We start from the raw sequence: 25,757 nt of genomic DNA on the forward strand, positions 1-25,757 counted from the left end.
GTGTGTGTGTGTGTGTGTGTGTGTGTGTGTGTGCGTGTGTGTAAAATGCGCTTCCTCACCAGAAGGAATGATAGTTCCTAGTTGATTCTACCACCTAGGACAGGAAAAAACAAAACCTCTTGTTGCCAGAAATTAAAACATGCTTCAAAAAGCTAGTGCAGGCCAGGTGTGGTGGTTCACACCTGTAATCCCAGAACTTTGGGGGGCTGAGGTGGGAGGATTGTTTTAGGTGGGGAGTTCGAGAACTAGCCTGGGCAACAAAGTGAGACGCCCCCACCCACAATCTCTACAAGAAGAAAAAAAGACAAAAAAAAAAAAGTAAAAACAGCTGGTGCAGACTTGAAAACAGAGGCAGGCTTACAAGGGCCTTTTGGAACAAATTGAGCATTTAGAAATTATACTTAATTGATGTAAGCTGACACTATAATGATAGTCCAAAATGGGACAAGATAAACCATACAAAGCAGTAGCTGTAAAACAAAGGAAGGACTATATGATATAATATTTTTAATTTTTAAAATTAATTTCACGTACATATATGAATAGTCTGTTTAAATGTATGCATAAGTACATACACAGTAGAGAACTGAATAATTCTACTAGTGGAAACTGTATCAATTACAGTAAGGGAAGATTAGCACCAGTGAGCACACTTACTATCAGGTAGAGGAAAAGTCCAACACTATTACAAAATGAGATTAATCAAATGTCTGCCTCTACAGAGTCAACTCTGGTCTCCTGGGAGCCCCTCCCAATATTAATATGATGCTAATAAGGCATGCAAAATGTTCCAACAATGTTAACAGACCAGATATATCTATATGTATATTTAACAAGACAATGGTATATAACCAACCTTCTAAAAGGACAATTTTGGGGAAAGAACATGCTGCGGAAGGTGTGGGCTGCTGGGCAGCTCAGAATCTTGCATCCCTATTCCTGTAAGTGCTGAGGTATTTTCATATTATTTTAAACCAATCCACATATCTTGAACATCATTTATTTCACCAATGAATTATTTCTAATATCAATTATGATAGCTAATTAACATCCCCTAGTGAAAGTGGAGATTATAGTGGTTAAAATGCCTGTTGATACATCTAATTTTTTTTTGTTTTTTTGAGACGAAGTCTCGCTATGTCGCCCAGGCTGGAGTGCAGGGGCGCGATCTCGGCTCACTGCAATCTCCCGGGTTCAAGTGATTCTCCCGCTTCGGCCTCCTGAGTAGCTGGGATTACCGGTTGCGCCACCACGCCCGGCTGATTTTTTGTATTTTTAGTAAAGACGGGGTTTCGCCATATTGGCCAGGCTGGTCTCGAACTCCTGACCTTAGGTGATCCATCTGCCTCGACTTCCCAAAGTGCTGGGATTACAGGCGTGAGCCACCACGCCCGGCCGATACATCTTATTTTTTAAAGGCCGTTTTGTTGTGCGAAGATCATTAGTTAGAATGCCTGGCTGGGTAAATACAACCGATGACAATGCTGACGATATGGAACAGGCACAAGACTTCTGAACGATATGTAGCATAAATTATAACTTATCTAGAACACAAGGTAACAGTGGAACATAATGAGCTAGGTGGAAGTTACAAATGTTGCCGCAAGTAGTTTCTGTTACTTTACGAGTTCTGGGAGCTTCTCTAGCAGCTTGGACAGGAGTGAATCCCCAAGGCTAAACCCAAATCCTTATTTGCCGCCTACTCACGCCTTTGTGAGGACTACGATTCCCAGACGGCAACGCTCCCTTCACTCAACTTCCTTAGCCGGCGGGGAGCCGCAGTTTACAGAACTACCTCCCCAACCGAATTTCACACACCTATCACCTAGGACGCGGCCGGGAAGGCCTCCCTTCGATCCGCGTTCTCCCCATTTTGGGGTGTAGCTTGGATTCCTGAGCCCAGTTTTAGTGCGTGGCCGACCGGGAGGCCGGCGAGGCGCTCTAGGCCGAGCGGCTTCGTCTCTATGACCACAAGGGGCGGTCCCCGGTGTCCTGCGCGGGGGCGCGGAGGGGGCGGGCGTCAGTTCCGCGCGGGGCTGTCGGGGAACCATGGCTGCCCCGAGAGGTGAGAACTGGGTCTGCTGGGAGTGGGGAGTCCGCGGGGGGCGGCGGTGGGCGAACATCTGCGCTGGTCAGCCCCTGTCGGGCAGCGGAGCACCCTGGTTGCCCACTGCTTCCGGGGCCTGGCTAAGGCGTCAGGAGTTTGCGTGGAGCCGCTCCCGGCAGTCAGGGCAGCCGGCCTCCCGCTGCGGCTGCAGTCTCCGCGGCTGACTCCGCGCTGGGCAGGTCGGCAGTCAGAGACCGCACTGACCTCCACTAGCTGGGAGTGGGTGGGAACCGAATTCTGACAGGCCGGGGCTGCGGCGGACCCGGAGAGGGGCCAGGGCGTGGGTCCGGGGCTGGACCGCATTACCCAGCGAGGCAGGACAGTTCTTGACCCTGGCCCCGCGGCTCCGGTCTCCTCTGCGCCTCCTGCCCTGTGGATGCTCAGAGGCTTAAAGGCAGGCTCCGGGCGCAGATCCCATGCGGTGGCTGGGCCATGCAACAACCACTAAAGACATCACTGGGGCGTCAAAACAGCACTGAAATCGTAACGAAAGTAAGATAACAGTCGTTAACAGTTCCCACCTGTGTGCTGTGTGTAATTATAGAGAATGCTGTATGCAGTTAGAAGGAACACTCTGATATTTGGGGTGGAAGCTGAGATCCACCTCCCTCCTCCTGAGGGATGGCACATTCGGGTGAAGGCGTATTTGTTGACTAATTGACATTTAAGGAGGGCGAGTCTAATTGACTCCGCACCACTTTTTGCTGAGCAGTGTGTGTAAGTTGGGACCAGAGGTGGATTCTTTGACTGTGGTGCATTAACTAGGAGAAGTTGGGCAACACCCGGATTCTTGCTCCACCCTTCCTCCATAGAGCACTTGGCTTCACCCTTGACTAAATATTGAACAAATACATAAGGAATATCTTCTTGCGTGGGTGTCAAGTTATTTTCCCTGTTGCGGGGTCCATGTTTATCATCAGGCCCTGCCCAGGGGCATTGTCTTTAGTTGCATATGCTTCTCTTATGTCTTCTTTCTGTTTCATTTCAAATAAGTCCAATCTTAAAAGCCTTTTTTTGTAGCAACACAGGAAATAAAGGAAAAAGAAATAGAATTGTTTTGATAACTAAAATGGAATGGGGATAGCAAAATTGATCCGAACGAAAACTTATAAATTACAGAAGTCAAATCATTACTTGAAATAGCTGCAACAATGTAAAGGTTTAGGCTTATGGCCAATACATATTTGTTGAGCGTTGATTGTAATCTTAACAAAACTACAGTTTCCATAGTTTCCGAATATCCACAAAGGATTTATCTGGGACTTACCGAATTTCTAAGTTCTTAGGTATTACAAATAATGTCCCCATAAACTATAGTAAAACATAACCGAAAAAAAACATTTTAAACTGTAAGTTTCTTTTGGGGGACATTTCCACACAAACACTATGTGGGAGCTAATAGAATTTCGTGAGAAGCAGGGAACAATGCAGGGTTAAGATGTGGCTGCCAGTTGAGTTGTGGGCTAGGTTTATAGTTACTGGCATTGGGTGTGATTTGAATTATTTGCCCAATTTGAAGTGATTACATATGGACTTTTGCGGTTACCCTGAAATAATTGAAATTGCTAATAACTGAAGTTTTATACTGGAGAATTTGTGAATGGAGTCAACAAGAAATAGTTTGGTCTGATGTTAAACTGCCAGAGAAAATCGTACTTAAAAACATTTAGTATTTAAAAGTTGAAATACGTTTAAAACTGGTATTCCATGTCAAAGCCCAATCTGTTTTGCACATACCTAAACTTATTTGATTACCCTTCCACTTAGATCGGTAGTTATTTTCAAGAATATAATATATATTCCCATATAATCACTATGCAAAAAGGTATTTTTTCAAGTTAATGACAATATTATAAGTCAGAATATGTTTGTAGGCTATCAATATTTGGTTTAGTGTTTAAATATTCACTTTGTTGTTTTTGGAATCAGGAACCTGTACAATAGCTAAAATAAAGTACTTTTTAGTTTATCAGCCCTAACTTCTCCTATTTATGAAAGTGTTGATAATCTAGGACATGAGATGGCAAACTTTTCCTGTGAAGGGCTGGATAGTCTCTTGTCATAACTACTCAGATCTGCTGTTGTAGGGAAAAAAAAGTAGCCTGGATAATTTAGAAACAAATGAGCATGGCTATGTTCTAATAAAACTATTCATGGACACTAAAATTTGAATTTCCTGCAATTTTCACGTGTCACAAGATGTTATTACATTTTTTATCAGCCATTTAAAAATGTAAAACAATCGTGAGTTCACAGGCCTCATGTAAACTGGCGACATATATAGTTTATTCACCCTTTATCTAGAAGATGGGAAGTGCCTTCTCTTCTACTGATTAAAGGTTATTGCTCTATATTTTTGAAGTCATATTTTTTCCCTTGTGTAGGAAAGTTTTAGAACAAAGGAAGTATTATAGTGATCTCCTTCACTTCCTTTTATATAAACACTGATTTTTGGCTCCTCAGATCTTTTGGAAAGAAAGTTTAAGCAGTTAAAAACTATTTCTTCTGTTTTACTTTTTATTTAAAACCTGATATGGTTTTTAAAAATTGCCTACAATTCAGAAAATATTTTTTAATGCACTCGGGAAAATATTTATATTGAAGAACCTGTTGCCTTGTAAGTTCCAACCATACTGTATCTAAAGATAATCTGTTTGAAACTCCTGTTTTATTTCCCTATGAAAACCATCTTTGAATTGTGATTAGGCTCCCAAAGCAGTGAACAAAGTCTTACTTAGCATATAATGTAGTTAAAGTAGCAGGCTGGAGTCACCTGGTGTCCTTCTGGTTCTTAACCTGGAGTTGTCAAAAGTATGGCTCTGGAAAGCCTAAAATATTTGTTTCTGGCCCTTTACAGAAAAATTTGCTGATCCCTGTTTAACCTTGAGCCTAAAGATTTGAATGGAGATGAAGGGGAACTGGGGGACAATAGGTGGGAGGTGGGTAAGGAAAGTAGAAATAGTTTGATCCTTGGGTGATGGCAGTACCCGAGCAGGTCTGGGAATAAGGAAGTATGAGGGAGACTTGGTACCCACTGCTTATGGTTTTACCAAAGGTCTTGGACAGGCTCTGGTACCTGAGAGATGGCTGCTGCTCAGATATACTTGCAGGCAATTCTTAAATTAAGTGTTTATATGTTTCCTGCGTTTCTAGTTTTATAGAGGTGCGTTCTTAATATTCTTTTCCTGTGTTATGAATTATTGTTTTGTATAATGCAATGAAATAAGTGGCTAGTTGTACGTTCTTATTGTGAAAAAGTTTTATATTAAGCCCCACTCATTTCTCAATTATTATTTTCTTTCTGCTGCCTTTAAATCTAGAATATACATTGCTGCAGTTGGTTTCATGCTTTGCATCCACAAGTTTGTAATCATAAAAATATTTAAAATATGTGCTGGGGCCAGGCGTGGTGGCTAATGCCTGTAATCCCAGCACTTTGGGAGGCCGAGGTGGGTGGATCACCTGAGGTCAGGAGTTCGAGACCAGCCTGGCCAACATGGTGAAACCTCTTCCCTACTAAAAATACAAAAATTAGCTGGGCGTAGTGGCGGGTGCCTGTAATCCCAGCTGCTCAGGAGGCTAAGGCGAGAGAATTGCTTGAACCCGGGAGGTGGAGTTTGCAGTGAGCCGAGATCACGTCAAGATCATGCCACTGCACTCCAGCCTGGGTGACAGAGTGAGACCCTGTCCTAAAATATATGTCTGGCACGGTGGCTCACACCTGTAATTCCAGCACTTCAGGAGGTGGAGGTGGGCGGATCACTTGAGGTCAGGAGTTAGAGACCAGCCTGGCCAACATGGGGGAACCCCATCTCTACTAAAAATGCAAAAAATTACCTGGCTGTGGTAGTGCACGCCTGTAGTCCCGGGAGGCTGAGGCACGAGAATCGCTTGAACCTGGGAGGTGGAGGTTGCAGTGAGCTGAGATCGCGCCACTGTATTCCAACCTGGGGGACAGAGTGAGACCTTGTCTCCAAAACAACCCACCACCACCACCAACAATATATATATAATGTAATTTATAACATCCTGAACTAGAATCAGTACGCTACATAGTCTTGCAATTGGGGCACTCCCTAGGAACCAAACTTATGCCTAATTGGCTGATGTTTAAAGTCAGCTGTGGTGTGTGTGTGTGTGTGTGTGTGTGTGTGTGTGTGTGTATGTGTGTGTGTGTGTGCTCATGTAATTGGCAAACATTGTTTTGAAAAAAATTTTTAAACATGAGTTTTAGAGAATATTTTGTGCTTGGAATTGGAAAGTATTTTTAGGCTATAACTAGCTTATTAACTTATATATACATATATTGTCTACTAAGTAATGTCTTTGTTGCACGTATTTTCCAGACAATGTCACTTTATTATTCAAGTTATACTGCTTGGCAGTGATGACCCTGATGGCTGCAGTCTATACCATAGCTTTAAGATACACAAGGACATCAGACAAAGAACTCTACTTTTCAACCACAGCCGTGTGTATCACAGAAGTTATAAAGTTATTGCTAAGTGTGGGAATTTTAGCTAAGTGAGTATAAATACTTATAGTGTGTTAAATTATTTTTCTACCTGGTGAGGGTATTTGTTAGAAAATTCAAGCTACATCTTTATATGTTTAATTGCTCTGGGTCAGTGTTTCTCAACTAGGGGTGATTTTGCCCCCCAGAAGATTGAGAGATGCTACTGGCATCTAGTGGGTGGAGACCAAGGATGCTGCTAAACATCCTGCAATCCCCATGACAGCCTCACAACAAAGATTTATCCAGCCCCAAATGTCAGTACTGCTGAGGTTGAAGAACGTTGCTGTAGAATAGAAGTTGGCAAACTATGTCCCATGGGCCAAATCCAGCTTGCTCCCTGGTTTTGGTGTAATGGAGACTGACTGGCTTGCAAAGCCTAAAATATTTACTGTTTGGCCCTTACAGAAAACAATTATTGACTTGTGTTTTGGATGAATATAATAATGATAACATTTCTTGAGTGTTTCCTATGTTAAGTGCTAGGCACTGTGCTATGTGTTTTTTGTGTTTTCTCATTTACTTCTTCCACATTTTCAAGGTAAGTACTTTACCCTTGTTTTATTGACGCAGCATCTGAGGTTCCTTAAGATTACACTGTTAGTATGTGGCAGCACCGGGCTTTGAATCAGAAACGTCATGCAAGAATTGTTTAGCTAAGGATGTGGTATAAGAGAGGGTTAAGAATTAGGGGCATTGGAGGAGATAGACCTAATTTTAATCCTAGACTGAGATTGTGGCTGCATACACACTTGTAACCTCTTTAAGCTTCAGTTTGTTCATTTTTTTAATTTGAGAAAATAATATGGGGTGCTGAAAATTAAATAAAATCTAATAGTTAAATTACCAGGGGAAAGATTTATGAGATGGGGACCTATAGGAGTCATTGGGGCAGTTAAGAAGTCATACAGGTTTCAAGATGTGTGTTGGTGAGTGAAGGGAAGCAGGGAGGAATAGTGTTGTATGTAGGCTTTTATGTAGAAACAGACATTACATTTAAATATTGAAATGTTACAAGACATTGTGATTGCTTCAGCTTCAGCAATGTGTGATGAGACAGTTGATAATGCAACTGCAAGCATGGCTATCATTTTGGGAAAGATACCGAGTGAAAGTGTTGAAAATTGGTTCTAGATCTTGAAAAGGCTTATACTAATCCACTTGAAGTAGTTCGAATATGAAAAATATGTGTTATAAATAAAGTTTCAGTGCCACAAAAAAAAAAAACAGCACTCGAATACAAAATTTTCTTTTTTTCTTCTCAGCGAGGCAGTTTTCCTTCTATAGAAGGGTGTGCCCTCACAGAAGGAGCAATGGTGAGCGCACACCTGGACAAGGGAGGAAAAGGGGACTTATTCCTGATGCACGTGGCCTCTACGGCTCTGTCGTTCCCCTATTGGCTAGGGTTAGACTGCACAGGCTAAACTAATTCCAATTGGCTAATTTAAAGAGAGTGATGGGATGAGTGGTTTGGCGGGAAAAATGGTTATGGCAGAGCAGGAAATCGGAATGAGTCAGGGTGGAGAATGAGCAGGTAATCAGAATGAGTCAGGCTGGAGAGGGTAATCAGAAAAGGTTGCTTTACGAGGAAGTTAAGTTTAAAAGTAGAAGGCAAAGAATTGAACATACTGACATACTGATTCTTTGAAATTTAGAACTCGTATCTAACAATCCCCTCCTCTTGCATTTTCCTTAAGCTCTTTCTCTTCAAACTTCTTTAACATGCCTTGGCTTAGTTCTGCTCAATTTTCTGAAAGAAGAAGCTTCTCTGGATAAGGTGGAGGATAGTTAAGGGAGGTTTTAGTAAGTGCCATTTCTATGAGCACTTACTCTGCACCAACCCACAGATGCATGGTATGACACAGCACCCGACAAGAATAAGTACACCCATTACAGCTGTGAAGGAAGTAAGAATTGAGGCTGTTATTCCTTTCCATTTACCGAACCACTTTTCTAGCCATCCTGTAAAGGGGTCACTTACCCCTGAGTTGCTGGCTAACTCATTGGACAGAGCAGTCAGACCTTGCAGTGCCTTTGTTATACTTCCATTAGGGGCGGTGTTGTTTGGGATGAAGGTACAACATTCAGTTTTAATCATGATGCAAACTCCTCCTCTTTCTGCTAATATCATGTCTAAGGCTATCCTATTTTCCCAAGCCATCTGGCAGTTAGTCCCTAATTGCTCAGCTATTCCTTTAACAGCATCTCTAGTGTAGTTAATAAATTGCTGTTGGTTGTAATAGATGTAGTTTATCCAATCTATGTTTTTATTAATTGTCACCCACCAAAATATTGACTCAAATCCTGCAGCTATTTGATTTCGGGCTTTAAATTGAACTGGTATTCCCCGTGGGACTCAAATTGCATCTAAATAGACATGAGAGTTGAATGACCTATAAGGAGCTTCTCTCGCTTTATGATGTCTTATTTTTCCTTCCTCTGGTTGATGAAATGCCAGAGTAAAAGGGATAGCCAATTGAACTAGAGCATAACTACTGCTCTAATTATTTGGCAGCGTGTCCAGTAAACGTCCTCCATAATACCACCATACATCCGCTCAGGGATGAATAAGGGCAGATTGACGGGTCACCTCTTGGAAGTGCCTAACTTCACTGCATCCTGTTAAGTCTCCAAGAAATGCCAAATTTTTCCCCTTGTCGTTAGAGACACGAGGCAAAATTGGTTTTGGAAGATGGAGGCTGGATGGCCCTTGGGGGCTGACCTGCAGGGTGTTGAACTTCAGGAAATAGCAGAGAAAGAGCTTAGCACAATTTGTTATTCCAGGCGGTAGAATCTTGAAAAAGCTACCATGCACTCCATGTCCACTTGATTTGAGGACCATCCCAGTGGAAAGGTAACAACCTGGGCTTCTGGCCTACTGTGCGCACAAGCGTTAACAGTTACTTTTGTTTAAAGTGTGAATGGAATATTTAATACATTTTAACCAGGCATTTACATCTTTATACCCTGTTTCAATAGCTATGGTTTGCCTTAGATCTCCTATTTCTACTACTGAGACCTTGCTTTTGTCATTTGGCATGAGGCGAGGCATAGTTTTATTTCGTAGGTTTGTGAAAGGGGCAGTTGTAGGAGGTAGAGCAGGGAGAACAAAGCGCATCTTAAAGAAGCCTATAGGATCCTTTCCAGTGACCTCTGCTCCTAAGCCATAGAAATGCTCTAAAGTGGGGTTAGAGTTGCTAGTGGTAGGAATAGTAATGGATATAGGCACTGTGTTAGGAAAGGAAAGGAAAAGATAGATAGACTAAGCTTTTCTTAGCTTTAATTTGGTAGGGCTTGATCCGGGAACAATGGTCCATGATTCTGATGATAATGGTGCTTGCTTGACTCGGGTGTGATGTGTCCATCCCCCTTCTGTGGTACAAACCATAGTCTTGGTGGTTAGCAGCACAAGGTAGGGTCCTTCTCAGGCTGGCTTGAGTTTTCCTTCTTTCTACCCTTTGATGAGGGTGTGATCCCCAGGCTAGTGCGCGTTTACCAGAAATTCTAGGGGTGGTACCTGTGCTAAAAGACTTTTAGTTTTGAGGGAAAGGAAAGTGGAAGATAAACCAAGTATATAATTTATGAGAAACTGATCTTTTGTTTTAAATTTGGGGACACCAGGCTGGGTGCGGTGGCTCACGCCTGTAATCCCAGCACTTTGGGAGGCCGAGGCGGGTGGATCACCTGAGGTCAGGAGTTTCGAGACCAGCCCGGCCAACATGGAGAAACCTTGTCTCTACTAAAAAATACAAAATTAGCCAGGCTTGGTGGCACATGCCTGTAATCCCAGCTACTCGGGAGGCTGAGGCAGGAGAATCGCTTGAACCTGGGAGGCGGAGGTTGCGGTGAGCCGAGATCGCGCCATTGCACTCTAGCCTGGGCAACAAGAGCGAAACTCTGACTCAAAAAAAAAAAAAAAAAAAAATTGGGGGACACCAGCAGTGGACTTTATAGTCCTTAGTGCCTTCTTCCTGAGAAATTTCATTTAGCACCTATTTTTATTAGTTTTTAGACCAAAGAAAGCCAAACACCATTTTATATTTGACAATGCTTCCTGTATGATTATACCAGATAAGCTAAATTTCACCTTTATATTAGTGTATTATTAATATTAAACTCAATTTTAATAAAACCCTGTAGACGTATTTATCCGATTTTAATGTCTGACCATAAGGTAAGATTTCCATAGACTCTTTTTAACCTTTTATAAAATTTTGTTAAAGAGCAGTTTAGTGTTTTTTAGTGTTTTAAGAAAAACCCATTGTGCTTTTATTTTAATGTCCAGTTCACAGAAAAACTGGATGATACCCCTTTAACTTTAGCCAGTATGGTTACACACAGAATTTCCTTTACAATTAACATTTTAAAACTTGCTTAAACGCTCAAAACAAAATTTTTTTTAACCTTTTAATGTAGGTAAAAATCCACATTCTATGCCTCCTTATTATCCTTTTACCAAAAGTATATTTTACTTTCATTATACACCTTGCACATAAACTGTTTCTTCAATAGTTTTACATTCAGGAGGCCTAATTACTTTTAAATTATACAACATTTCTTGCATAAGTTCCCTTTTATAGCATTTTTCATGACTTTCGCAATCTTCGACAGGCCTCAATTTTCTGACTTCCTGCAAACATCGCTTTCTTTAAATAACCAGTTAATTTATTTTAGGATAATAATTTACCATATAACATTCTTATTATATAAATTCTCCCTCCCCCCTCCTTTTTTTTCCCCCAAGATGATAACCATTCTTTTCCAAAGCAAACTTCCTTCAGGTCTGTGGACTAGACTGCCTAAGGCCACAAGATTAGAAGTTAGGATAATACATATTACACTGCTAACTTTTAGCAAACTTTACCTTTGTTGAAAACCTTGTAAGTTTGGGATTTCAATTATCCTTTGCTATTAATAAGACTTTCTTTAGTTTAAATTAACTTAGAATTGGTATAGACCACTCCTTCCTGATTCTGTAAGTACTTTAAGGCTTAGCTGAGTGCAAACAGCTTACCAACTATTAGGCAATTTTCCTAACTCTACTTCTATAAGAGTTTCCCTATCACTTACTGAATACCCATTGTGGCTTTTTCCCTCAGTCACACGGGAGGAACCATCTATCGTCCTGTCCTGAAGGGAGTTCCTTCTAGGTCTGGTCGGACCTTTGTATGGTAATTAATTAAGATTTAGATCCCCTGTTAGGAAACCTGCTGGGTTAAGGGAATTATCAGTGGTTTAATGTTAAATCATCTTTTTCTATCAGAATAGCCCCATACTTTAAGATTTTTGAGTTAGTAAGTTACCTTTTTGTCTTAGGATAGTTCTGAACTGGTGAGGTGTGCTCACAATGAGGTTTCCTCTAAAAGTTATTTTTCTACTTTCTTCTGTTAGCAAAGCAGTTGCCAGTACAGATTGAATGCATTTGGGTCATCTGCAGGTTACTGGGTTAAGGATTTTTGATAGGAAGGCTACGGGTAGTCAGTGATCTCAGTGCTTTCAGGCTGTGCCCTTGTTTACACTGACAACAAGGTGGTATTGGAGTGTTATAGAGTCACGGAGAAGACCTTCAATTATCAATTATAGGTTTTAAATTTACCCTAGCTTTTAAAGGAATAGGGTACACTGTTATTATTACTTCTCTCTCTCTCTCTCTCTCTTTCTCTCTCTCTGACTCTCTGTCTCTTTCTCTCTCTCTCTCTGACCTCCTCTCCCAGTTTCTCTTTCCTCTCTGCTGGTCTTTCCCTGCCTCTGCCAGCTGCTCATGGTGCTGTTCTTCCCTCTCCTCCTTCCCCTAGGGGAGTGACCAGTGGGAGTGGAGTTTAGCCTTTCTTTCCCCCGAGAAGAAGCGAAAGGGGAGTTCTGAATATTTTTCTTACTACTGGAGGTTTGTGTGAGGTTCAGCCCCCCACAATGGGGATTTCTCACCTCTTTGAGGTTCAATGTACCCCCATGGGGATTTTTCACCTCTTTTTGAGTTTCAACCCCCCGTAATGGGGATTTCTTAGTTCTTTGAGGTTCAGCCCCTGAAATTAGCGGAAGGCTCAACCCATCAAACCAGGGGTGTCTTCCCTCGCCTGTCCTGGAAGACTCAACCCCTCAAACCAGGGATGTCTTGCCTTGCCTGCCGTGGAAGGCTCAACCCCTCAAACCAGGGTGTCTTGCCTTGCCTGCCCTGGGAGGTTGACATGTTTCCTCCCTTTCCCCCTCTGAAGGTCCCTTGCACACTTCCCACTCATGTTGTCCTCTCTGGCTGCTCCCTCAAGGGAGAATTAGGCCCTTCTTAGTGTTGGCGTGCTGGTATAAATCCCACAGCAGGATCCGCCCTAAGCCATATGAGGTAGCTGTGGAACTGCAGAGAGGACGCACTCACTCCGTCCAGCAGTAGGATTGTCACCATCCACACACCACCACAAGCAGGGTGTCTGTGATCATTCACGCACACACACATTCAGCCCTCCAGACTTTGACCACCTAGGAAGTACTTTACTGGCTCCCGTGGTTTCTTCTTCATTGGTCTGTGCACAGTCATTGCTGTGGTATGTGAGGATCCTTTACCCCAGGTTGCCAGCCGGTTTGGTTTCTTTCTGTGTTGCTGAGAGCTCGGGTTATTCCTTGCACTGGGCGGGTCCTGATTTCTCACCCCTGAGGCCGCCACAAGGGGGCGGGGTGCACCTCCTCACAAGAGAGAACCAGAGACTGCCTCTGGAGGGGAATGTAATCCCAGACGAGCCCCTAAATTGTTACAAAGTTTTGGTGCCGCAAAAGAAATAGCACTCGAATATAAAATTTTCTTTTTTTCTTCCCAGCAAGGCAGTTTCCTTCTATAGAAGGGTACACCCTCACAGTTGAAGCAGTGGTGAGCACACACTTGGACAAGGGAGGAAAAGGGGGTCTTATTCCTGATGCACGTGGCCCCTGCTGCTGTGTCATTCACCTATTGGCTAGGGTTAGACCGCACAGGCTAAACTAATTCTGATTGGCTAATTTAAAGAGAGTAATGGGGTGAGTGGTTTGGCAGGAAAAATGGTTATGGCAGAGTAGGAAATCAGAATGAGTCAGGATGGAGAATGAACAGGTAATCTGAATGAATCAGGGTGGAGCAGGTAATTGGAATTAGGGTGGAGCAGGTAATCAGAATGAGTCAGAGTGGAGAGGGTAATCAGAAAAGGTGCTTTACAAAGAAGTTAAGTTTAAAAGTAGAAGGCAAAGAATTGAACGTACTGACATGCTGATTCTTTGAAGAGAAATTTAGAACTTGTATCTAACAGATGAATAAAATACATGGCCAGACTGTGGGCCATTAAGAGTGATATGAACAGTTAAGAGGAGCAGCAAATCAAAGGGCCTAGAGCTTTATAATGGTCTTTTAGATTTAGTGTTTGCAAAAAAGTAAAATATTTTCCAGGTACTCTGAGTTTTGTCAATTCTTTGTACACATATTAAAATTGGTAATTCAAAAAGAGTAAGTAGATGAAAGGCAAACAGGATGTTATCTAGTCTGTTAAAACACAGGTTGGATGTCAGTGTTTTATTTGCTGTGATGGAGAGGCTTCTAAATATCAGAAAATAATTGTTACAAAAAATGTTATGAGATGATTTGTTATATGCACAGGAAACCAAAGTTGATTCATGTTTGAATTTATATTTGCTTGAAAATTCTTTCCCATGTAATGTTAAAATAATTGTGTAGAGCTAAAAAAAATGAAATTAGACTTTTTTCTTTGCTTTCAAATCAGAGAAGACTATGATCTCACAGAAAGGATGACAATTTCAGGATATTATGGGAGGCTGTGGAAGAATTATATTAGAAATAACTAAAGGTTTAGAACTTGAACTTTCTCTTCAGAGGAGAAAAATTAAGAAGAACTTAGATCTTGGCCAGGTGTGGTGGCTCACACCTGTAATCCCAGCAGTTTGAAGGCCAAGGTGGGAGGATTTCTTGAGCCCAGGAGTTGGAGACCAGCCTGTCAACATGATGAGACTCCATCTCTACAAAAAATAAAAAAATTAGCTGGGTGTAGTGGTGTGTGGCTGTAGTCACAGCTACCTGGGAGGCTGAGGTGGGAGGATTGCTTGAGCCTGCGAGGACCTGCAGTGAGCCATGATTGTACCACTGTACTCTAGCCTGGGCAACAGAACAAAACTCTGTCTCAGAAAACGAAAAAAAAAAAAAAAAAATTAGAAGAACTTAGATCCTGGTGATTAAAATAGTGTATTTCCCCCATATTTCCAGAAAAATACTGCAGAGTTAATGTAAAAATTAGTAACATTTGCTCAATGTTGATTTGAGTTTTCTGGAGAATGAATACAGGGAAAGGAAAAGAAATTACTATTTAAATGGAAAAAAAAAAATTAAACTTCATTTAAAACTATGATTAAATGAAGTAAAAGCTTCTTCCTTTTTGCCCATTCTTTACACTGTGATAAAGTACAATAACTTTATAGGGTTGATACAAAGTATTATACTAGAACTTCAATTTTTTTGGAACTGTGGAAAGCTTAATCTCATTATAGAGCAGTCCATTTGGTGGTTTGTTTATTTAGTATGGTCTCTGATGCTGTTTGCTCAGTAATGTTCTTTGCTTAGTGAATAGTCTTGGCTAATTGTTAAAGTAAGTACATATATTATACGGGAGTGGGAGGTGGGGGCAGAAACTTATCGAAGTAGCACCTGAAACCATGTTTTGGTTATAATTAAGGTTCTCTTAGATAATAACATACCACTGCCATCTTCAAATCTGTGTTTCATTCCTTCCAAACATTGGAAGCAAATAGTCATTCTAAGTTGTTTCAAGGTATTGTTAATAAGATATAATGGGACAGTCAGGTTCATGCATTCATTTATTTAGTTAGAAAATACCTATCAAACCTCAATTATATACTCAACACTATTCTAGTGTTTTCACTAGAACACTGCAAATTAAAAAGGTGTAGTTCTGCCCTCATGGACTTATAGTCTGTTGGAAAACCAATATTATAATAAATAATAAATACGTGATGTTATGAGGGAAAAGTAGAGGGTGCTACAAACACGCATGATAGAGGGCCTGCTTTTGGATTAAAGGGTTTCCTCTCTGAGGAAGTTACGTTTAAACCTAGACCTGTCAATTGAGTAGACTTTAGGCAAGAAAAGAGCAGAGAGGAGGCAGAGAACTGCGCGTTTGAAATCCCTGAGGCAGAAAAGTCCTTGACTTTGGTGCTGAGATGAAGCAGGAGAGGTCATCAGGGTATCACAGTAGTAGTATGGACCTGTTAAGGATTTTAGATTTAATCTGAAGTGCATTAGAAAAATCATTGAGTGGAGCCAGGTGCGGTGGCTCACACCTATAATCTCAGCACTTTGGGAGGCTGAGGCAGGTGGATCACTTGAGGTCAGGAGTTCAAGACCAGCCTGGCCAACATGGTGAAACCCCATCTCTACTAAAAATACAAAAATTAGCTGGGCGTGGTGGCACATGCCTGTATTCCAGCTACTTGGGAGGCTGAGGCAGGAGAATTGCTTGAACCTGGGAGGCGGAGGTTGTAGTGAGCTGAGATCACACCACTGCACTCCAGCCTGGGTGACAGAGCAAGACTCCGTCTCAAAAGAAAAAAAAGAAAAAGTCATTAAATGGTTAAAGTGAGGGACTAACGTAGAACCCATGTTGAGAGTCACTTTGACCTCTTTGAGAATGAATTGGAAGTAGGGAAACAATAGAGGCAAGAGATGATCAGCTAGGATGACAGCACAGGTCACGAAGAGAAGTTAATGGATTTGAGTTATGCTCTGGCAGTAGAATCTGTAGGACTTCGTGATGGGTTTGGATAAATAGTAAATTCTGGTTAATCACAGTAGTTATATTCTATAAAGTCACCACCAACACTAAACTAGTGAATACTAAACCCCTGCTCCTAGGGGATATACAGGGTAGTTTCTTGTGAGCAACTGATCACATTTTTGTCAATTAATCAATACAATAACCTTGTTTTGTGTATGCTTCAATCTAAAGACACTTTATTTAATGTATATTATTGATTAATTAGCATTGAACTCATGGCCAACAGCACTATAACATGCCTGAACAAAGCTTATCTATCACATGTATTTTCTCCATAATATATAGCATATCCTTCTTATACTTAGGAACATCAGACAGTGCATCAGCCCTACAATGCTTGGGAGCCATTTAAACAAAATCACCAACACAAAGCACAAAAATGCAAAAAATGTGGTACTGAATAGATTGCATTTGTTTATGATCTGAAAGCGGAAACAAGGCAGAATGTTAACTTGTTCAGCGTCAGCCAGGAATGTGCACACTTGGTGAATCAAATTTTTGCCACTCTGCACGTGTCTGCCAATGACTGCAAGTGTTACCAGCATTGATTTGGGGGTTACAGATACATTTTAATGAGTGGAGAATTCACACATACAGTCCATGAATAATAATAATCAACTATAGTAGGCGAAGGAAAGGGAGGTATCAGGAAGCATATCTGTGTTTCCTAGTATAAACAATTGGGTAGAGTTATTATTATTATTTTTTTTCTGAGACAGGAAAAACAGATTTGGGGGAAAAAGATATCAACAGTTTGATTTTGGGTAGGTATAATTTAAAGTTTTTAATGTCTTGAGACATCCAAATGGGCAGTTGGATTAAATGGGTCTGGAACTCAGAAGAGAGGTCTGGGCTAGAGATGTAAATTTGGGAGTTCTTATCACATAAAAGTATTTAATCTCATGGAATTGGAAGACATTGTTAAAAAACAATGATCGTGTAAAAACAATCTTATTTGTAATGTCATTTGACTCCATGTACCTTAAAGATTGCTGTTTTCTGGACAGGATAACCAGAAACCCCAGGACTAATATAAAGAGGAACACATGATAGGTGTGCTCTGTTTAGAGAGATGGAAGGCAGCTTGTTTAAGAAACAACAAAGGAGTGCTTGCTTTGGCAGCACATAATACTAAAAATTTGGACAGTACAGAGAAGATAGCATGGCCCCTGTACAAGGATGACATGCAGATTTGTAAAGCATTCCACATTCAAAAAACAAAGGAGTCAGTCTGGTACTGAGGCAGTGCCCTAGAACTTTGTAAGAGTTAAATTAAGCAGGCCAGGGTAGGTATAACTCAATCAAGTGTGCAAATTAGAATCTTCAGGTCCCAAGCATTTAAGCAGAGGCAATTGTAGCTCCATGGATTGTTCTTGGTGAGGTTTTGGAGATCTGAAGTCTAGTCACACTCACTTCATGCGTAACAACTTTGAGCCTGGAAAGGGACTAATTCATACAATCTCTGACTAAAAATTTTGTGTGATCAAATGGATCAGCAAGGTTCCAGATCCATGTTTTAAATGAAATGCCAGTCTCTTTTTCAGAATTTGAGGTGGTAGAGAGGTTCTGTAACCAGGTAGTCCTTTTTGGACAGAACCCATGATGGCAATCTAGGTCAAATGGCTGAGACCCCATTGTCTTTTGTTCTTTCTCTTGCCTTTAATGCCTTCCTTAGGGTAGCTGTAGATGGGTTGCATGCCATGAGGCATGGATATCCTAACATTCACATTAGTATGGTAAAAGTTTTGTAGGCTGAAGGGTATAACTGGTTTGCTAAAACATTGGAAGACAATAGCTTAGTTCTAATTCCAAATATTTTCTTTGTCCTGGTTATATGCTGTGGCTTGGATGTGATTTATCTCCACCAAAACTTATACTGAAATTCTATCCCCAGTGTGGTGATGTTGGGAGGCGGGGTCTGGTGGGAGGTGTTTAGGTTGTGGGGGCAAATTCCTCATGAATGGTTTGGTACTGTTTTCCTGGTAGTGAGCTGTGGCTCTGAAGAGACGGGATTAGTTCTTGCAGGAATTGATTATTTCTCGAGAGTGGGTTATAAAGCCAGGATGCTCCTCACGTTTTGCTCTCTTCACACGTGTCTACCTCCCCTTAGACCTTCTCTGCCATGTGATGCAGCAGGAAAGCCCTCGAAGAAGCCAGGGCCATGCCCTTGAACTTCTCAGCCTGCTCAACTGTGAGCTTTTTTTTTTTTTTAGATGGAGTCTTGCTGTGTCATCCAGGCTGGAGTGCAGTGGCGCAATCTCGGCTTACTGCAGCCTCCGCCTCCAAGGTTCAAGCGATTTTCCTGCCTCAGTCTCCTGAGTAGCTGGGACTACAGGCATGTGCCACCACGCCTGGCTAATTTTTATATTTCTAGTAGAGACAGGGTTTCACCATATTGGGCAGACTGGTCTTGAACTCCTGACCTTGTGATCTGCCTGCCTCGGCTTCCCAAAGTGCTGGTGAGCCACCGCGCCCAGCCAAATTTTTTTTTTTTTTTTTTTAATACCAGTCTCAGGTATTCTTTCACAGCAACACAAAGCAGACAAAGACAGTATTTAAAATATTTAAAAGAGAACTCTATTAAACATTATAAATGCACACTGGGTATAGTGGCTCACACCTGTAATCACAGCACTTTGGGAGGCCGAGGTGGGTGGATTGCTTGAGGCCAGGGGTGAAAGACCAGCCTGGGCAACATGGCAAAACCTCATCTCTACAGAAAATACAAAAATTAGCTGGGTGTGGTGGTGTGCACCTTTAGTCCCAGCTACTTCAGGGGCTGAGGCAGGAGGATCGCTTGAACCTGGGAGGTGGAGGCTGCAGTGAGCTGAGATTGTACCACTGTACTCTAGCTTGGGGGATAAAGTGAGATCCTGTCTCAAAAAAAAATTATAAATGCAATTTACTTGAAAATTTTAGGATATTTAACTTCTTAGAAGAAATACAGACTTGCTTCAGTGAAGGGTGCTTGATATATATTGTCATCTTTTTTTTTTTTTTTTGAGATGGAGTTTTGCTCTGTTACCCAGGCTGGTGTGCAGTGGCGTGATTTCGGCTCACTGCAGCCTCCGTCTCCTGGGTGCAAGTGATTCTCCTGCCTCAGCCTCCTGAGCAGCTGGGACAACAGGTATACACCACCATGCCCAGCTAATTTTTGTATTTTTTGTAGAGACGGGGTTTCACCATGTTGGCCAGGCTGGTCTCGAGCTCCTGACCTCATGATCCACCTGCCTCGGCCTCCCAATGTAATTTTTATTTGAAAAAAAGGAAAAAGATATTTCTTTCACGTTGGGGTAAAAGAACAGAAGGCAAAGGTGCATATGTTGCTGTGGTCTCCAAGAAAACTAGGCAAAAAATACGAGGAAAGCACTGAAAGTGTATTATTGCTATAAATTTAAAATGCCCTAGAAAAGCCAAAGAAAAGAATAATGCCCCCTTTTGGGACTTTGAAAAGTATTTTTGAAAACCTCATGGGTAGATGTCTTCTTTAGAGAGCAGGTAGCTATACTCTGTAGAATACCAACTAGTAATCATTGTCAAAATGTGTTATGTAAAATGCCACACATCCTCCTTTAAGATTATATTTGCTGCCTTCAGTTATTCAGAATTGTTGCTATTGAGAATGGCAGGCTGCCAGAGAGTGAAAGTGTTAAGGAAACACTCTGATGTCCAGCCTTAGAAACAGGTGAGGGAAACAAGCTGGTAAATACAGCTTATTTTCATTTCATTCTTCTACATGTTGACTAACCCTTATCCAAAGTGCTTGGGACCAGAAGTGTTTCAGATTTCAGAATTTTTAGGATTCTGAAATATTTGCATTATATTAATTTGATACGAGCATCCCAAATCTGAAAACCTGAAATCCAAAGGGCTCTAATGAGCATTTCCTTTGAATGTCATGTTGGCATTCAAAAAGTTTTAGGTTTTGGAACATTTCAGATTTTGAATTTTCAGATTTGGGCTACTCAACCTTTATCTTCATTTTGGCTGAAACTATTATTTCCTCCTCTTTGATGAGAAATCTTAGGCTGAGGGAAATTTTAATTTGCCAAAGGAACCTAGAAAGTAATTGACAATGATGGGATTAGAAGACAAGTTTCTTGAACTCTGATTTTCAAATTATGAGTCTTTCAGAAAAATGAAGTAATTAAGTATTTTTGATTAAGACAAAGATAAGCACAGTGGCGTTGTTAGACATTTCAGTAGTTTACAATAATTTTTTCTCTTAACTTTTTATTTCCAAATGTTAACACTTTGCCATGTGTCTTCTTCATTCAGGTGGCTCTATAATAAAATACCATAGACCAGTTGGCTCAAGCAACATTTATTTCTTACATTTTTGGAGGCTGGAAAGTCCAGGATCAAGATGCTGGCAGATTAGGTGTCTGGTGAGGGCCCTCTTCCTAGTTTGCCGACTGCTGCCTTTTTGCTGTATCTTCATGTGATGGAGAGAGAGATGGCTCTGGCCTTTTCCTCTTCTTATAAGGCACTAATTCCATCATGAGGACTCTACCCTCATCACCTCACTAAACCTAAGACCCTTCTCCAAATACTAATCACATTTGGGGATTAGGGCTTCAACATATGAATTTTAAGGGGTAACACATTTAGCCCATAGCACATTACACATACAACAAAACATTTTTGTTTTATGACATTCTTCTATTTGTGTGAACATGTATATAATTTTTTTCTGATTTGTTTTAGAGTAAGATTTAGACAAGATGCTTCTTTGTCCCTAACATTCTTCAGTGCATGTTTCCTAAAAACAAGGACATTCTCTTATATATAATCAATAAAATTATCGAAATTGAGACATCAGTACTGATATAGTACTATTACCTAATTCACGGACCTCATATACCTTTTTCCAATTGCCCACCAATGTCCTTTATAGCAAAATAGTTATTTTTCCTGGACTTCAGTCCTGTCCAGGATTACAGTTTGCTTTTAATTGTCATGTCTCTAGTTTCCTTTAATCTAGAGAGTTCCTGCATCTTTTTTTTTCATGTCATTGATATTAACACAGGCCATTTAATTTGTAGAATATCTCTCAAATTATGTTTATTGAGTTTTATGATTAAATTTAGGGTTTTTTTTGGGTCAGGGATATCATAGAAATGATGCGTCCCTTTTAGTGCAGTATATAAAGATGTATGTGGTATCTATTTGTTCCATTACTGGTGATTTATCTTGATTTTTTTTTAGATGGAGTTTCACTCTTGTTGCCCAGGCTGGAGTGCAATGGCATGATCTCAGCTGACTGCAACCTCCTCCTCCTGGGTTCAAGCAATTCTCCTGCCTCAGCCTCCCAACTAGGATTGGGATTACAGGCATGCACCACCACACCCGGCTAATTTTTGTATTTTTAGTAGAGATGGGGTTTCACCATGTTTGCTAGGCTTGTCTCGAACTCCTGACCTCAGGCAATGCACCCAGCTTGGCCTCCCAAAGTGCTGAGATTACAGGTATGAGCCACCACACCTGGCCTAATCCTGGTTTCTTGATTAAGGTAATGCCTGCTAGGTTTCTCCACATAAAGTTACCAGTTTCCTCTTTGCTATTAACAAGTGTCTTTTGGAGAGATACTTTGAGACTAGATGAATATTCTCTTTCTCGTCACACTTTCACCTACTGGTTTTGTGGTCTGCTACTGTAGTCAAATGATAACTTCCTAATACTTCATCATTACTTATACATTTATTGGCATTCTACTCTAGAAATTTCCCTTCTTCCCCCCTTTCTCTCCCTCTTTGTATTTATTTGAACATGGACTCAAGGATTATTTTATTGTGCAGGTTAGAATCCATTATTATCATTATTTTGATGCTCAAAATGTCCCAGATTTGCACAGTGGGATTAAACAGTTTCTTTTTAGCATATCTTGTTACAGGCTTTTCTTGTACTTTCCCTGCCCCAACCCTGAAATCATACATTTCTTCAAGGATCCTTTATTCCTTTTTTTTCCAGAATGGTATTTGGAAACCAGAATCTAGGCATTTGGTATACACATTGATACTGGAGTATCATTACTTTAGACCCTTTTAGCAGAGCTGTGAAATATATATGCATGTGTATGCATACACACCTATCTAAATCTAGTTGTGTGTGTGTGTATAACAAAGAGTTCTACATTGATTGATACCACAATTTTGATCTAACATCACTGTGTTCATTCTAAACTTCCCCTTACCCATGTTTGTTCCCTTATCTAATGGTGAGGATTCTAGCTCCCATTATGCTGAAGATGTTTACTTATTTGCTCAATCCTAGAATAGATAATGAGTAGTTTCAGAATTTCCAATATTTACCTGAGAAAAAAACAAACTACTAACTGAAGTATGTATTTGTATGTAGTTCTCTTTGTTTTAGTTTTACAACATACAGTAAAATACTGTGTTTTAGAATATTTGAGTTCTCTTTTTCTCCAAGTATAATTTTGTAGACAGTTGTTTTTGGCTTCTGTTTGTATTTAACTTGAGATTCCCCCCATCCTTGTTGATTATACTTACAACACCCTGGAAGTTTTGGCATGTGAAATTATACTTATTTCAATAAGAAGTTAGAACTGGAAAAGAAAAAGGGAGTGTGGGAAGGAATTAATGGATGGCTACTTTGATAGATAAGGTTGACGTGGTCAAAGTAGTAAATGTTACGTGCAAGAGATTGCTGGGCCTTGTGTGTGATGTACACTGTACCCCACTTTCCTTTTTTTTTTTTTTTAGCACAAGTATTTTACCTTAGAGGTGGTTTTATGTCAGTACATAGAAATCTATCTCATTCTTTTTAAAAGCTGCATGGTATTCCATTATGTATAGATACCATATATACCAGTCTGTACTGATGGGCATTTGGGTTGTTTCCAGTCTTCTACTCCAACACAAAGATGTAATAATTATCTTTGTACATATACTGTTGTGCATATGAATGATTATATCAGATAACTTTTAAATTAAAAGAGAAATTAGTAAATTCTGTTTTGAGGGAGGGGCAGATTAGCATTTGGATATTGTGAAAGCTGTACATGTAAATAAGGTGATTTTTTTAAATATATGAATTTTTTTTTTTTTTTGAGACGGAGTCTCGCTCTGTTGCCCAGGCTGGAGTGCAGTGGTGTGATCTCAGCTCATTGCAAGCTCTGCCTCCTGGGTTCATGCCATTCTTCTGCCTCAGCCTCGTGAGGAGCTGGGACTACAGGTGCCTGCCACCACGCCTGGCTAATGTTTTTTGTATTTTTTAGTAGAGACGGGGTTTCACTGTGTTAGCCAGAATGGTCTCGATCTCCTGACCTCGTGATCCGCCCGCCTCAGCCTCCCAAAGTGCTGGGATTACAGGCATGAGCCACCACACCCGGCCAAATATTTGAATTTTAAGTTATCAATTTCTAAGCTATAATTTGGTTGAAAGATAAACAATACAACATTTAAAAGTACTTTTTCATAAAATTAATTACTGCTGCAATTCACGGGAAAATTGTTGTAATGCTTTACTAAACTGTATCACAGCTGTTAACACTAACAGTTTAGATTTAAACCTGTCATTGTTAGTATAAAGAAAAGGAAGTGAAAACACTTTCATATTGCCTTGGAACAAAGGAACAAAGTCAACCTTTTATTTTTGAGACAGGGTATAACTCTGTCACCCAGGCTGGAGTGCAGTAGCGTGATCTTGACTTACTGCAACCATCGCTTCCTGGGCTCAAGCAATCCTTCTGCCTCAGCCTCCCCAGTAGCTGGGATTATAGGTGCGTACCACCACACCCAGCTCATTTTGTAGACATGGGGTTTCGCCATGTTGTCCAGGCTGGTCTCAAATTCCTGGACTCAAGCAGTCCGTCTGCCATAGCCTCCCAGCATGCTGGGATTATAGGTGTGAGCCGCTGCACCAGCTCAAACAACTTTTTATTGTTTGCTATTCACCACAGTTTATAAAGACTATCCCTAGCAGGATGTGTAAATGTTAATGTACATATACTTTGGGTGTGTTTAGTAACAAACCAAATATATCTTAACTTTGAACTACATATCCATATTAAGACCAGAGAAAATGATTCTACTGTTTCATAGTATTATCTAGAGAAATTAATGTATCTGTCAAATACCTACAGATTATCCAGCTTTGTTTATTTCTCCTTCTGGGTTTACATTTTCAGTATCCTTTTGTACCCATGCTATAATGGGTTCAGGGTGTTGAGGAGGAAGTAAAAATCATGTCCCTCATATGAAGGGTATTTTTGTCCTCAAGTTGACCTCATTATTGGTTTTTTAACCTAGCCCCTCAAAGTCTTTTTTTTTTTTTTTTTTTTTTTTTTTGAGACAGAGTCTAGCTCTGTCGCCCAGGCTGGAGTGCAGTGGTGCGATCTTGGCTCACTGCAAGCTCTGCCTCCCGGGTTCATGCCATCCTCCTGCCTCAGCCTCCCGAGTAGCTGGGACTACAGGTGCATGCCACCACGCCCGGCTAATTTTTTGTATTTTTAGTAGAGACAGGGTTTCACCGTGTAAATCAGGATGGTCTCGATCTCCTGACCTTGTGATCTGCCCGCCTCAGCCTCCCAGAGTGCTGGGATTAGAGGCATGAGCCACCGTGCCTGGCCAATTAAAGTCTTTTTAAGTGAGTTAATTATACTTAACTTTGTAGATGATAAGAAATTTATAAACAAAATTTAACTTTCTTAAGCTCATGAGTAACTTCTGCTGTGTTCCATTTTGCACAGTGACTTGGTAACCTAGCCAAGGATTTTATGCCACCTAGTAGTTCTTGTTAGATCAGTAGCTGGAAGAATGAGGCCTACTTTTGACCAAATATAGGTCAGAAAGAATGCTTTCAGCTGGTTGACAGGAAATTTAGCGGGAGAGGCAGCAGCAGAATCTCTCTGCAGTCAACATGGAGCTTCAGAATTTCTTCAGGTAACCAAAGGTTGCACAGGGTCTATTCCAATGATAAAAATAAAAAGAATTGTTCAAATAGAAAATTTAACAAGGAAGACTATATCTAAAAAGAAATTTAATATGTTTTTGATTATATATGCTCTTTTGTCCTAGCTAGCAGTGTCATTTATATAATTAATAAATTTGTTTTTAACAGAGGTGCTCATTAAGGTGCTTGTGATTTGATTTCTAAGAAAATAAGTTGAGGGCCAGGCGTGGTGGCTTACGCCTGTAATCCAGCACTTTGGGAGGCCGAGGTGGGTGGATCACTTGATCAGGAGTTCAAGACCAGCCTGGCCAACATGATGAAAAACCCCATCTCTACTAAAAATACAAAAAATTAGCCAGGCGTGGTGGTGTGCACCTGTACTCCCACTTACTTGGGAGGCTGA

General features: G+C 40.8%; 1 protein-coding gene and 1 non-coding gene across 2 annotated transcripts in view; both read left to right on the forward strand.

The window, feature by feature from the left end:
* Positions 1-1,785: 1,785 nt before the first annotated feature.
* The window catches only part of SLC35A1 (solute carrier family 35 member A1), a 39,571-nt gene continuing 15,599 nt past the window's right edge, over positions 1,786-25,757 (forward strand). The window contains exons 1-2 of the mRNA XM_004044383.5: positions 1,786-2,065; positions 6,454-6,631. Of these exons, the coding sequence (XP_004044431.1) occupies positions 2,050-2,065; positions 6,454-6,631 (194 nt within the window). The 5' untranslated portion in view covers positions 1,786-2,049. The remainder of the gene's footprint in view (positions 2,066-6,453; positions 6,632-25,757) is intronic.
* LOC115935111 (U6 spliceosomal RNA) lies at positions 17,545-17,652 on the forward strand. The gene has a single exon (XR_004070820.1). It is a non-coding gene; the product is annotated as a U6 spliceosomal RNA (small nuclear RNA).

The sequence above is a fragment of the Gorilla gorilla genome, chromosome 5 (assembly GCF_029281585.2).
Source record: "Gorilla gorilla gorilla isolate KB3781 chromosome 5, NHGRI_mGorGor1-v2.1_pri, whole genome shotgun sequence".
NCBI lineage: Eukaryota > Metazoa > Chordata > Mammalia > Primates > Hominidae > Gorilla > Gorilla gorilla.